Source organism: Stomoxys calcitrans, chromosome 1 (genome assembly GCF_963082655.1).
Source record: "Stomoxys calcitrans chromosome 1, idStoCalc2.1, whole genome shotgun sequence".
Classification (NCBI taxonomy): Eukaryota; Metazoa; Arthropoda; class Insecta; order Diptera; family Muscidae; genus Stomoxys; species Stomoxys calcitrans.
The window spans coordinates 143,774,170-143,788,682 of record NC_081552.1 but is presented as its reverse complement, the minus strand read 5'-3'; the positions used below and the strand labels follow the sequence as shown (position 1 = coordinate 143,788,682).

Sequence of the window (14,513 nt, the reverse complement as noted above, 5' to 3'; positions counted from 1 at the left end):
ATGGTCCGAATCGGTCTATTACCGCTATAGCTCTCACATAAGCCGATCTCTCGATTTGACAGCTTGAGCCGCAATTTTTATCCCATTGGACGTAGTGTTTCATTACGACTTCTGATAATCGTTCCAAGTATGGTCTGAATTGTTTTATAATTTCAATTTTTGCCTGCTTTGGTAGAAATTTGGTATGTGTAAAATTTTCCCCAAGATTCGTCCCGGACGAACTTTGCTCGTTTTTACTTTTTATTGTTACGTTGATATGGCAGCAAGATATATTACAAAGTATGCAAGTGTTAACGTACACTTCGATTTGTTTTATTTGTTGTTCGTCGTCGTTGTTGCCACATTTGCATGTGGAGGAGGCGATCCTCGTCAAACTCTTATAGGCAAGTAAGCTCGTTCCGGTCCATAAGATCGATCGCCGCTGGAACATGATGGCCATTGCTTATTTAAAGGCGCCAATATCTTGCCTTGTCGTATCGAGCATCATAGGCATTCAGCATTTAAGCAAGAGCCGGTGCCGCACGGCCTCTTATTGAGACTCTCCACTCGATACCGCTGGAGCATTCCACTATCCGCAACATGTGTTATTATTTGGCAATTCCCATCGATCCAAACTAGGTTAGGTTAGGTTTGTCTCACTAACTCAATGTATTTTATTTATTTTTTCCCAGTCAATCCTTTTAATGTTTAATACATTAATATTTCGTTTCGTTAATATCTCGCATACTTTAATGGAAAGATCTTTGTTATCTTGTTGTATGTGAATACCAAATAAATAAATATCAAATAAATATGAAATTTGTCTTCTTGCTTTATATGTACACTAGCTGGACAGGGCCCTCTACGCAGTGCCTTCTTTCACTCTTTTATTTTATCTGAGCCCTATACTGGCACGTTCAGGAAAAAAGTCCTGTTTGGGGGTGCTAGTGCGGCCTTTCAGATATTTCGCCCCAAAGAGTGTATTTCATATTGATGCTCTATTCCCAAATTTCCTTCATTTGAGCCTTATATTGCTATGGTCGGCAAATATCTCCGGTATGAGGGTGTTTTTGGGGGTGAGGTGATACCCTTTGTATCAAATTCGTGCTCTAGTCTTTCAACTTTTATTTGTGCCTAATATTGTCATTATTAGTTTAAATTTCCCTTTGGCGGGCTTTGGTTTTTGAGTTATTATAAAAGTACTGAATTTCGAGTAAATCGCCCCATCCATCTCCGAGATCTGTCGCTTTTGAAAATAGGGTAAGGAACCCCATTAAAGTTTGGATCTCTTTCATTCTCTTGGTTGTGGTGATGGATTGGAGTACGCAAATCCTTTGCCCCAAAAGTGGATATCAGATTCATACTCTACTCTCAAAAACCACATTTGAACTACATATTGCTATAGTCGGTATATGTGTGGTTCAGGGGGAGTTTATAAATGAGTCGTCCCTAAAACACTTTGCCACAAAACAGATATCAGATTTGAACAACTTTTTGTCTTAATTCACAAATATGTCCTGTTTGAGGGGTAAGTAGGGTGGGGCGGCTACCCACACACTTAGCCCTGAAAAAATATCAGCATCGTGCTCTTCTGTTAAATTCCTTTTATTTGAGCCGCAATTGCAATTGGTTTAGGGGGAGTTATGGGGTGAGACGACGCCTAAACACTTGGCCTCAAAATAGGATATCAAATTCGTTTTCTACCATCAAATACCTGTTATTTGAGCCCCTTATTAAAATAGTAGGACCCTGAAATAATAAGGTAGTGGTAGAGCACGATTTTGTTTAAGCATTTTGAAGGTGGCGTCCCAGATATTCAGGGCTACGGGTCCCGTTCCGATCTACACTTATTATTTTCTTTTTTTGTATTGGTTATCTACTTTCAAAATCATATTTCAGATACCACTTTTTTATAGATCCGCAGGTCCTCCTGTGTCTTTCCCAATTTGAGGGTAAAAAGTGAACTCTCCTACCAAGGGCCTTTTATTGCTGTCCTATTCTATCCGGATCGGCCTTCATTTATTATTTTTAATTCCTTTTTTTGGGTAGCCGATTTCTTTTCATTTGAATACAATATATTCTCGGTCGTCCCACATGACAGTTTTGTGTTGTTTTTATTATTGGTCCGTCCGACGCCAAGTCCCAAAAGACAATTTTTTGAGTCCTTTAATGTCGAGATCTACATGTCCGGCTGGACGGCAGGACGTGACTCAGATATTTGAATCGTTATATCTACATTAGATTCGAAGTGTACTGTCATAGACTTTTCGTTTAATTTCCACATTTTTCCGATCGAACTACACGCCGTATTGAGGGGTATTTAGTGGGTGGGCCGGTCCCAGACTCTGTCCCAAATGTGTAAATCAAGTTCGTAGTTAACTCTCAAAGACCTTTCATTTTATATCCATTTGTGACGTTGGACATTCATGCCCGTTTTGGGGGTTTATGGGGTTGGAGAGGCCTCGTAGACCTCTTGGACCAAATTCTTATAACAGACGTGTACTCAACTTTCAAACCCCTTTTATTTGATACCCATAATGTCCCAATCAGTAAGTATGTCCTTTTGAGATGTTTTTGGGGGGTGGGGGTACCTCAGACACCAAGGAATAAATTTTTATATCTGCTCTTTACTTTACTTTTAAATACCTTTTATTTAATGTATCCAAATAGTCCCAGTCGGTAAATATGTCCTGCTGGGGGTTTTGGGGGTGGGGAGGCTCCTCAGACACCAAGGCATACATTTTTTTGTCAAATTTGTACTCTACCTGAAGCGATAAAATGTCCTGTTGGGTGGTGTTTTTGGGGGTGAAGAACGCCCCCGACACTTAAGGCGACATTTTTGTGCCAAGTGCGTACTCTACTCTTAAATACCTCTCATTTGATACCCATATTGTCCCAGCCGGCAAACATGTCCGCTCGGGTGCGTTTTGAGATGGGGCGTTCCCGCAGGTAGATTGACCCCAAAATTTTATACCAATTTCGTGTTTTTGGGATGCCATGAGGTGGCATACAAAATTTCGCCTAAAACGGTGCACGCATCCCCAAGATCTGGCGTTTTTGAAAATTGTGGTAAGAGGGAGGGTAGTACCCTATTTTCACCGGGGGCTCAAACTCTAGCATCTGTGAAAATTTCATGAAAATCGGTTCAGCCTAACTAACAAACAAACAAAGCGCAACAAGTTCATTTTTATATAATAGAAGAAGAAGAAGACATGCTCATAAGAACTATTTTATCGTTTTATGTTTCTTTTTTCTTCCCTTACAGACTGATATTATTCGCATTTTGCTGCGTAATGGAGCTCAAGTCGATGCACGTGCACGCGAGCAGCAAACTCCCCTACATATTGCATCGCGATTGGGTAATGTTGATATTGTCATGCTTCTGTTGCAGCATGGCGCCCAAGTCGATGCCACTACCAAGGACATGTACACGGCCTTACATATCGCTGCCAAGGAGGGTCAAGATGAGGTAAAGCAATTAATTGCCAAAAAGATAATGGATCACATAGATACTGTATATTTGATGCAATTATTTTGGATACGCCATCAAGAGTATTTCATTTGAATAATCTGAAAATGTTTTATTTACTTCTAATTTCAAGTTTTATGTCGTTACATTAAGTGTTGTTCTCTTCTCTCTTAATGAATTATTATTTGTAATAGTTTTCTCTTCTATTAAAAACAAAACACCTATTTATTTAACATACATACATGGACATATATTTATTTATTTATTGTTGTTATTTTATCGTTGCACAGATTTTTTAATTTAATTTGTTATTGCTGCAATTGTTGTTAGTTTTTACAAAAAAGATGAAGTTTTCAAATTGTAAAATAAAAAAAAAGATATTTTAATTTCCCTTAGGTATTTTTATTTTATAGCGTTACAAGATTTCGCTCTATCAGCTAACTCTTTTTCATTTTAGACGATTGTTGTGTTTTCAAAGCTCGGGCTCAGAAGTCGGAGTTTGCACATAGTTTGGTGTAGTCCAAGTCTTTTTTTCTTAACGAATAGTCGAACAAAAAATACAAATCTCTTTTCAAAGACATATTCTTTTCTAACTAAAGTTTCGAGTTGTAATTGGGCCCGCACAAAAAATGATTTGTTTTTCAAAAAGTACAAAAAACTTTGGGATTTTTGGGGTGATGGTGGCACTTTAGATTTGAAGAAATTGAAACAAATGAAAAGAGCATAGAATATTATATGTACATATGTATATGTGGGTGTGAGTGTTATTAAGCTTTAGTTTTTATCAATTATTTTCTCACCCATACTAACCATCATTGTAACGACTAATCAAAGCAGTGACATCTGTGATATCACGGAAATAGCCTTGATGTATTCCTTAGACACAAATACTTCACACACAGCAATGACCAACCCGTTCTACATTTTAGGTAGCTGCAGTTTTGATTGAGAATGGCGCTGCATTAGATGCTGCCACAAAGAAGGGCTTTACACCATTACATTTAACTGCAAAATACGGGCATATTAAAGTCGCCCAGTTGTTATTGCAAAAGGAAGCCGACGTCGATGCTCAGGGCAAGAACGGCGTTACTCCGTTGCATGTGGCGTGTCACTACGACAACCAGAACGTTGCCTTGCTGTTGCTGGAGAAGGGTGCCAGTCCTCATGCTACAGCCAAGAATGGGCACACACCATTGCACATAGCTGCACGCAAAAATCAAATGGACATAGCTACAACACTACTCGAATATGGTGCACAGGCCAATGCTGAAAGCAAGGCCGGTTTCACCCCTCTTCATTTGAGCTGCCAGGAAGGGCATACAGAAATCTCGAACTTGCTGATTGAACACAAAGCTGGCGTAAATCATCCGGCAAAGAATGGTCTAACACCGATGCATTTATGTGCCCAAGAGGACAATGTCAACGTAGCAGAAATATTACAGCGCAATGGGGCCAATATCGATATGGCTACCAAAGCTGGTTACACGCCACTCCATGTCGCGGCACATTTTGGACAAGCCAATATGGTCCGTTTTCTTTTGCAACATGGCGCCAATGTCAACTCTGCCACATCGATTGGCTATACGCCCTTGCACCAGAGTGCTCAACAGGGTCATTGCCACATAGTAAAACTGCTTCTAGAACACAATGCGGATGCCAATGCTCAAACTTCGAACGGTCAAACGCCTTTGGATATTGCTCGAAAATTGGGATACATAAGTGTATTGGATTCCCTCAAATCGATTACCAATGAGCCCGAGGGATCGTCTCATCTCCATACAGATGAAAAATATCGTGTGGTGGCACCTGAAGCTATGCACGAATCTTTCATGTCTGACTCTGAGGAGGAAGGAGGTACGTATACTGCAAATACATTTTGTGAACATCAATTTTGTTCCATAGATCTAGGATATTGTAAAAATGCACAGTTTTGTTTTAAAATTGTTTACCTATTTTCTTTTTATCAAATATGATAATACTTTGGCTCAACTACACATACCATTTCCTTGTTATCAAACATTTATTAAACAACATTCATTTCCCGAGCGACTACCACCAACATACTACAACAATATACATACATGTGTCCATTTCTGTTGCAACACCCTCCAAACAATGTCCTACTTTGTCCTACACACATCAAAGCCAGATAAAATTCAAAATCAAAATTGTGATACTCAAAACGAACATACTCTTTTTGTGCAACACGAGCCCTTTGTTGAGATCTGTCTGCCGCCTTTAATTGTAATCGAATATGTCATTTCTTGTATGTGACATCTATATGTAGGTGACACAAACGATTGGGATCCGTGTTTGGACATTAAAAGTGACCGCCACAAGAATGATAGCCACATATATCTGCCATATTATCGCGGTGAATCACTGTTCTTGTCCTGTAAGTGGTAATCCTTTCATTTGTAGGGGCTTCATTTTATACTTATTCCTATATTCATTAATAATCGTCTACATGTATAGTTCTATTAAATGTCTATATACACAAGTTTTGTACATATCAGCATACTACATACATACACATGTTTACATGCTTCATAATAAAGCAAATATTACCTATTTACAAGCGCGTATGTTATGCTTTGAGAGCAAAGCAACATCCCTATTTGGAAGCAACATCCCTATTTCAAAAATGTGTGAATGTTATCTAAAAATATTATGTTAGACAATCTCTTGAAACCGCAAGTTCGTTAACAAGTAAATGTTCGTAAAATTCGTGCGGACCAAATCTTTTATAACCTCCAACTTGGATTGCTTTCGACAAACTATCCAAACGATCACTTGCATCAAGTAAGAAACTAAATGGCTATTACTTTGCTTCGGTTAGTGACAGTTTGAAGCCATACTCAGATAGCTTTGGATACTGACATTAACGTTATGGACTCTTTTTTTCTGTACTGGGGGTGATTAGTGACAAGAGTATCATGGTTGTCGAAGACAAAAATCTTCTGCATATTTGGCATCGTGTAAGACGAATTCGACAGTCAAATTTGTTAATGGCACTACCAAGTGTATTACGTTAGTTTGTATGCATAAAGATTATGGAGCCAAGTTGGTTCTATTAATGTGCTGTCACTTATCCATATGAATTCACTGCGTCAGTCAAAAAGGAATAGAGCACGCTCTTGTCGAGATGTGTGTAACGTATGTATATACTATACTATCATTTTTATATCCTACACAATAGAACGAAGACAAACTAACTTCGTCCTTTTGTTTGTAACACCTCAAAATATTAGCCTGAGACCCCTAAAATACATTCTTGACCGTCATAACATTTTAAGGCGATCTACTCATGCTGTCCGAACCTCTGTTTATCGAGCGCACGCTGACGTTTGCATAAATATAGCTAGCCTACATCTAAATGTGGAAAGAACCCATGCCCATTAGGGATGCAAAAGTGTGACGATTGAAAATGACACAAAGGCTGTGTGTCGAATGGTAGCAAAGTTGTAGGGATAGTAACAATATGACGTTTGAGTAGCCCAGGAGCTAGTAAAATTTTTACAGCACAGCAAATTTTGACATTTCACTGAACAAAGTCCCTTGTCTGTAATTGTAGATTCATTTGCCTACATTGTGGGCAGACGTCACTAAATTTAAACGACAAAGTTGTAGGGATAGTAACAATATGACGTTTGAGTAGCCCAGGGGCTAGTAAGATTTTTGACAGCACAGCAAATTTTGACGTTTCACTGAACAAAGTCCTATGTCTGTAATTGTAAATTCATTTGCGTTTTTTTTTTTTTGGTAACCAACTTGCGTGCGGCATAACTTAGCCGCCTACATTGTGGGCAGACGTCGCTAAATTTAAACGACTTATTGTAAAATTATTGTTTATTATCATTGGCAACGGGATTTTAAAAGGTTAACAATTTAACAATAATAACTTATTGAAATGATGGCGCCGCCGTTCAGCGATTTTGTTTACCTGCCATGAGTTTCGTTCATCATTTACATGTAAACAATAGAAAAAAATAGAGGCAAATTTGCATTCATTTTTCGTGAAGTAATGGTTCGTGAAGAAGGATGGAACCTTCTACAAGACTTCCTAAAATTGGGGAGTAAATAATACAGTTGTCTTTAAAACAACATTACTTGCCTTACTCGCCGTGTTTTCCTCTTTTCCAAAGCAAGACCTAAAATATCTCCATATTGCAACATTCGCATTTGCAATATAACTGCTAGCAGTAATGGGAAATATTTTTGAATAATATTCATTACGCAAATAATTACTATTTTCCGACTTTTTATTGTATTATAATGTGCCGCGTACATCTTGTTTACCTTTGACAAACGTCAAAATTTGTCAGTGTTAGAAAAAATAGTAAAAACAACCCCCTACGTCATTTTTATATCTTACCATAGGAGATTGCTTTCATTCGACACACGCTCAAATAAGAGAAACCTTAAACAAAGGTTCAATGTAGAAAGAGAACAAGTTGACATCCTCAGTGCCAAGTACTGTCAAAAATTCACGAATTTGTATATCGCTTGATCGCTTCTCACAACCATATTAAGTCGTGCATCCTGTTAAAAGCAATGACATACAGTGTTGTCGTTTTTGGTAGGTTCCTACCAAAATTGGTAGGTTTTTATCCTCTTGGTAGATTGGTAGGCTGATCTCAATTTTTGGTCAATTTTTTTAACATACATATACGAAAATACCAAGTTAACTATTGAAACAATCGCCGGAAAGAACTTAAAACTAATTCACTTCATGCCGTTTCTGTGTATTCGTTAGGATTGCAGAATATAAAACCATGGATGTTACCAAGATATATTCATTTACAGGTAGTGGCTGTTGCCCAACAACAAAATGTTGAGTGCACTATCTGTCAAAATCAGTGATTAGTGCAACTCTGATTTTGTGTATGTTACTAGTTCGCACCATTTTTCGTTGGCTGTGTGTGTAATGGTTCTTAACTATAGTACAGACTCACAACCAAAACTCTTTGAGAGATAGTGCACTTCGCGAGAAAAAATTGTACTAAGCTGTTTACGGTACACTACCTGTTAAATATGTCATGGATGTTACTGTTACAAGAGGTCACTGCATGCAATTTCAGGAAAAAGGGCGTAAGTTTTGATATTGACTATTACACGTACGAGTGTTAAAGGGTATCTCTTCTAGATTTCGTCAATCTGAGTAGGAAATGCGGGTTTTGTGCTTTTAATGCTTTCAGCCGGAAAACAGGTGGCAGCTGCATACAAATATGGCCAAGTCTGGTCCATACTCATGGCCCATTCAACACGAAAATGGGTTCTGGGCTCAGCCACTTAATTTGGGAGATCGCTCTATCCAAACTCGGCATGGTTGTTAATTGAAATTGGGGCAGAAATACGACTTTATGAACTGAAGATTTCTCATTGGGAGATCAGTATAAAGGGTTTTATATCAAGATATAGGCCATTTTTTAACTTAAGGCTGTAGAGTGATTTCAACAAACAGAGGGACGGGTATGTTTAGATCCGCTATGAATAACGACAATTTAGTACTTTGTAGAGTTGAAAATGTATATAATTTGATTTGATGTGTTCAAAATGGAATCTCAAAATGGCCAACTGTTCGGCGGTTGGCTTGTAGAACATTTGGTTGGTTTTGGTCTGGTTTGGTAGGATTTTTCTTAAATTTTGGTAAACACTGATAACATAACCAAATTATGCCGTAAACAACGTGCTTTTGCAACCTAAAAGCAATCCAAAAATATATATCAAATATTTAAATTATTCAGACTTGATCCTGTCTGTGTGTGAAATGCACCACCACAAACGGCCAAAAGAACACATCGGTAAAATATGACACCGGTACAATTTAAGTAGCTGTAGCTATTTTATTTTTTATTTATTTATTTCATATAAATACAAAAGCCTTATCGCCAAATATCAGGATTCCTGAGCAAAATTTCCTTCCTTTCTTTCCTTCCTTCTATGATAGTAGGTGATAGATGACGCATAAAAAGCAAGTCTAATAAAATTCATTTAAATATCCAGATAATGTCAATTGCTAGTTAGGATGAGGTATAAGACAGTCAAAATGTCCATCAATTTCAGGCGGAAGGCATTATTACATTGAGAGCAAATTCTTAGGGATAGTGGCAAATAGTTCCAGCAAAGTAAAACTCTAACGACAAACGACCTCATATAAATAGAATTCCTAATAAGAAGAATTACTATTTGCAGAAAAATAAAGCACTCATACAGGATAAGCGGCAGCCCAAATTTGATGATTAAGTGAAACATAAGCAATAGACGAAATTTCAGGAATTCGTCAAATGAATAACCTAAGAACCACGTCACTTAGTTCGAAATGTGATCACGTCTTTTAAGATTATAAAAAAAAGAGGACGATCGTATTCACAACTCCTTTAATCGATGCTATATGATTCAAATTTGTGCCGGAAAAATCTTCAAGGCCATACATTACTTGGGATCGCAAAATACTATGAGCTATTTGAATATGAGATATTTGAAGCATAGATCTCTCTCAAGGAACTCTACACTCTGCAAGAAACCCAATCAATGTGAGGTTAAAAAGTGATTAACATATTCAATCCGAACACCGTTCATGACAGTGTTCAAATTAATCATGTTATAATCCGAAGATCCAAACAAGATAGCTTTGGACTTAGATACATATAGATACAGAAAGGTGATTAACAGAAGTCCAACTATATAACTGTCTAAGAGAATCGTTAGTGTTTGCCTCCAATATATCAGATGAACCACGATATCCACCATCCACCAAATAGAAGAAAAATGTCGTCAGCGTAAAAAAGGGCTTGATGACGACGGTATCAATTCCTTGTTCAATGCCATTGACGTATAGAATAAATAAAAGGGAATCAAGAACTGATCTTTGGGTAACTCCAGCCATTGGCCGTTATAAATTGTGTTCTTTCTCTCAGATAAGAAAAAATAAATTTCCATGCTGTTTTCGAAAAGTTGAATTGACCCTTTAGTTTCGATATAAAGATACATGGGTCAAAAGCCTTCGAAGGGTCAATTGAAACTATTCTCATTAATTTATACTCTCAACGCATCAGTCAGCCTTAAAAGCAACGATGTCGCATTGAAGCCCTTACGGAAGGCATATTGGGCATCACAAAGCTGTAAAGAGCGTGATTCAAGGATTTGCTTCTTTAAAATAAGCTCCAAAACCTTCGACATAGAAGGAAGAATAGAAATAGGGCGATAATCATCCGGATTACGAGCAAACCTGGCTTTTGAAATCAGCACTACCCGTGCAACTTTCCACGCAGATGGAAAATCAGATTTGATCAAAATATGGTTAAAAAAGTTTAGGTATGTTATCTATACCAACATATTTAGATTTTATCATACACAATGCCTCATATAATTCAAACTCAATCACAAAACCAAATGAGAACGATTCTTACTCGGCCCCTTCCTCAAAGTTCTCAAAATCATAGTCATAGTCACGATCTTCATCACCAAGGAAAAATCGATTGAGCTCCTTTACATCAAGATCAACGTCATCCTAAACACATCCGACGCTCCCCTTAGCCTTAAGCACCCTCCACTAAGTCACTAAAAAACCGGGAAGAATGTTTCCTCTTATATAATTACGTGTGACCCTACGCAATCTACAATAATTTCGCCAGTTATAAACCGATCGTTCCACTTGAAAGGCAGGGAACGCCATATCTCTTAAAGATCTAGTAAAGGGTGATTTTTTTGAGGTTAGGATTTTCATGCATTAGTATTTGACAGATCACGTGGGATTTCAGACATGGTGTCAAAGAGAAAGATGCTCAGTATGCTTTGACATTTCATCATGAATAGACTTACTAACGAGCAACGCTTGCAAATCATTGAATTTTATTACCAAAATCAGTCTTCGGTTCGAAATGTGTTCATTCACCGTAACGTTGCGTCCAACAGCATCTTTGAAAAAATACGGTCCAATGATTCCACCAGCGTACAAACCACACCAAACAGTGCATTTTTCGGGATACATGGGCAGTTCTTGAACGGCTTCTGGTTGCTCTTCACTCCAAATGCGGCAATTTTGCTTATTTACGTAGCCATTCAACCAGAAATGAGCCTCATCGCTGAACAAAATTTGTCAAAATTTGAACACATTTCGAACCGAACACTGATTTTGGTAATAAAATTCAATGATTTGCAAGCGTTGCTCGTTAGTAAGTCTATTCATGATGAAATGTCAAAGCATACTGAGCATCTTTCTCTTTGACACCATGTCTGAAATCCCACGTGATCTGTCAAATACTAATGCATGAAAATCCTAACCTCAAAAAAATCACCCTTTATAAGCAATGTCACTAGAGTTCATCCAAGAATTAGTGTCATGGCGAATTCTCTTCCTTACAACCGGTACGAATGAAAGTAAGTCTTCAAAATGAAAACAAAAAAAAAAACAGAAGTAAAAGCGAGCTAAGTTCGGCCGGGCCGAATCTTATATACCTCCCACCATGGATCGCATTTGTCGAGTTCTTTTCCCGGTATCCCTTTTTAGGCAAACATATGATAAAAGGAAAGAATTGCTATGATATTGGAGCTATATCAAGTTATCGTCCGATTCGAACTATAATTGAACTGAATGTTGGATACCATAGTAGAAGTCGTTGTCTAAAATTTCTGCCAATTCGAATAAAAATTGCGCCCTTAAGAGGCTCAAGAAATAAAAAAGGGAGATCGGTTTATATGGCAGCTGTACCGTCTATAAACCGATTCAGACCAACGTCTGTTGAAGTTCATGAGAGAAGTCGTTGTACAAAATTTCAGCCAAATCGGATAATAATTGTGACCTCTAGATGCTAAAGAAGTTAAGATCCCAGATCCCAGGTTTATATGGCAGCTAAATCAGGTTATGAAAGTCATAACAAAACACTTCTTGCAAAATTTTAGCCAAATCGGATAAGAATAGCGCTCTCTAGTGGCTCAAGAAGTCAAAATTCAAGATCGGTTTATATGGCAGCTATATCAGGTTATGAACCGATTTGAACCGTACTTAGAACAGTTGTTGGAAATCGCAACAAAACACTTCACGCAAAATTTCAAAATTTCCAAATCGGATAAGAATTGCGCCCTCTAGTGACTCAAGAAGTCACGATCCAAGATCGGTTTATATGGCAGCTATATCAGGTTATGGACCGATTTGGCCCATTTACAATCCCAACCGACCTACACAAATAAGAAGTATTTGGCAAAATTTCAAGCGGGTAGCTTTACTCCTTCGAAAGTTAGCATGCTTTCGACAGACAGACAGAAGGACGGACATGGCTAGATCGACTTAAAATGACATGACGATCAAGAATATATATACTTTTTAGGGTCTCAGAGGAATATTTCGAGGAGTTACTAAGAGAATGACGAAATTAGTTTACCCCCATCCTATGGTGGAGGGTATTGAAAAAACAAAAAGTATCAAGATTGTGTAAATAGACGGATAACCCATCCCAGTAACAAACTGCTCAGAGAGCTCAGCTGGCAAAATAAATGAAGCAAATATTAAAGCATGGTCAGACATAGAGGGACAATGAACTTGATCAGAATAGTTTATCAAACTAGGACAACTAATTAAAAGAAGTTAAGAAGAGATTCCTTCCAACATCACAGTGAGTCGGTAGGGAGCTATGAGAAACGGACAACCTGTAGCGTAGGCATAGCGACCTTATCGATTCAGACTTAGACACATCAAATAAATAACAATTGAAGTCGCCCACGACAATAACGTTAGCATATTTCAAAAAAATGTCACGATGGCTGTGTTCAAAAGTATCTAAATTGCTATGACTTACATAAACAACACCAAGTAAAAAAGAAGTGTTATTAAAAGGGATTTCAATACAAGGAGATTCGCAAGATTCAGCATCCGAAATTCCAAAAATCTGTTTGAACTATACATTTTTAGAAGCATAAAGGCATGCACCCCCACCGCTCGCATTGTCAGATATAGAATCTGTCAGCCAAGATCCAGTGACAGCAAACACATGAAAGATATTATCTTTAGTAAGTAACCTTAACTCGTAAATTTTGGGTGACAAACTACGACAATTCCAGTGGGCTATCTTAAAATCCAAATGAAATTATGTGTACTACAGTGGGGAACCAAAAGCAATTTACGTTGGGAATTCGAATTGTAGTTCTATCTGCAGGTTTAACCAAAAAAGTGAGATCAAAAAGGCATAATGGTAATAATTACACTGGTAGAAAATAAGGGCATGGAAGAAAGTATTCCATAATTGGCAATTGGCTTATTTGCATTTTTAACTCAAAACCTGCTGAAAATGGTTTCTTTGCGTAGTTTCATGCATAAAACATTAAGTTTACTGGCTGCAGGGGAAGAACGTTAATTGAAAAACACTCTGTTGTGAAGACCATTTGCGGCCAAGTCCGAAAAACGTTGGAAACAAGTAATGGTTTGGTTTTCGGTAAATTAAAACAAGCTTCAAGTCTCGCAATAGTACCGAATTGAATGCAACAGGTATCGTCTCTCCGTTGTTAATATACATAAGAGGCATCATAAATATCATGGCGGGTGACTGTAATATTATAAACAGCAGCTAGTTTTGTCACAATCTCCAAAAGATTTTGTATGTCTTTGGAATACCTTTAACGACAATGTCTGGTCGGTTAAGCTTGTTGTGAAGAATATTATTTTGTATTTCATGTGATGCGATTTTGTTGTTTGTACTGGTCTCCACGTTATGGATAAACTTGTTGCATTCAACGATGTCAGATTTAGTACAAGATGAAATTTCATGTTTAAAATCAGACAACAGGTCGGAAGAAGTCTGCTTCATATATGCACGTTCCTCATCGCCCTTCTGCATAGTCATCTAATTTGGAGTCAATCAGAGACACATCAGAACGCAGACATTTGTAATCATTGTTAGATGGATTCTCCAAACAGCTAGGACGGACAAACGACAAGGATTTATTTTCCTTTAGAGCAACATTCCGTCCTCATTGCAGGAGAATGAAAAATCCCCCTGCCACAATCGAGACAGGAGCGGATGGCATCGAAACGGGATCTGACAAGCCCTGTGTGGGTGGGTCACAAAGT

General features: G+C 37.9%; 1 protein-coding gene across 2 annotated transcripts in view; it reads left to right on the top strand.

Moving 5' to 3' along the window:
• LOC106087780 (ankyrin-3) overlaps positions 1 to 14,513 on the top strand; it is a 202,317-nt gene that overhangs the window by 84,155 nt on the left and 103,649 nt on the right. Inside the window, exons 5-7 of one of the 2 annotated variants that reach the window (XM_059364700.1) lie at positions 3,245 to 3,448; positions 4,378 to 5,302; positions 5,736 to 5,843. In XM_059364700.1, the coding sequence (XP_059220683.1) occupies positions 3,245 to 3,448; positions 4,378 to 5,302; positions 5,736 to 5,843 (1,237 nt within the window). The remainder of the gene's footprint in view (positions 1 to 3,244; positions 3,449 to 4,377; positions 5,303 to 5,735; positions 5,844 to 14,513) is intronic. The other variant, XM_013252951.2, reaches the window with a different exon arrangement.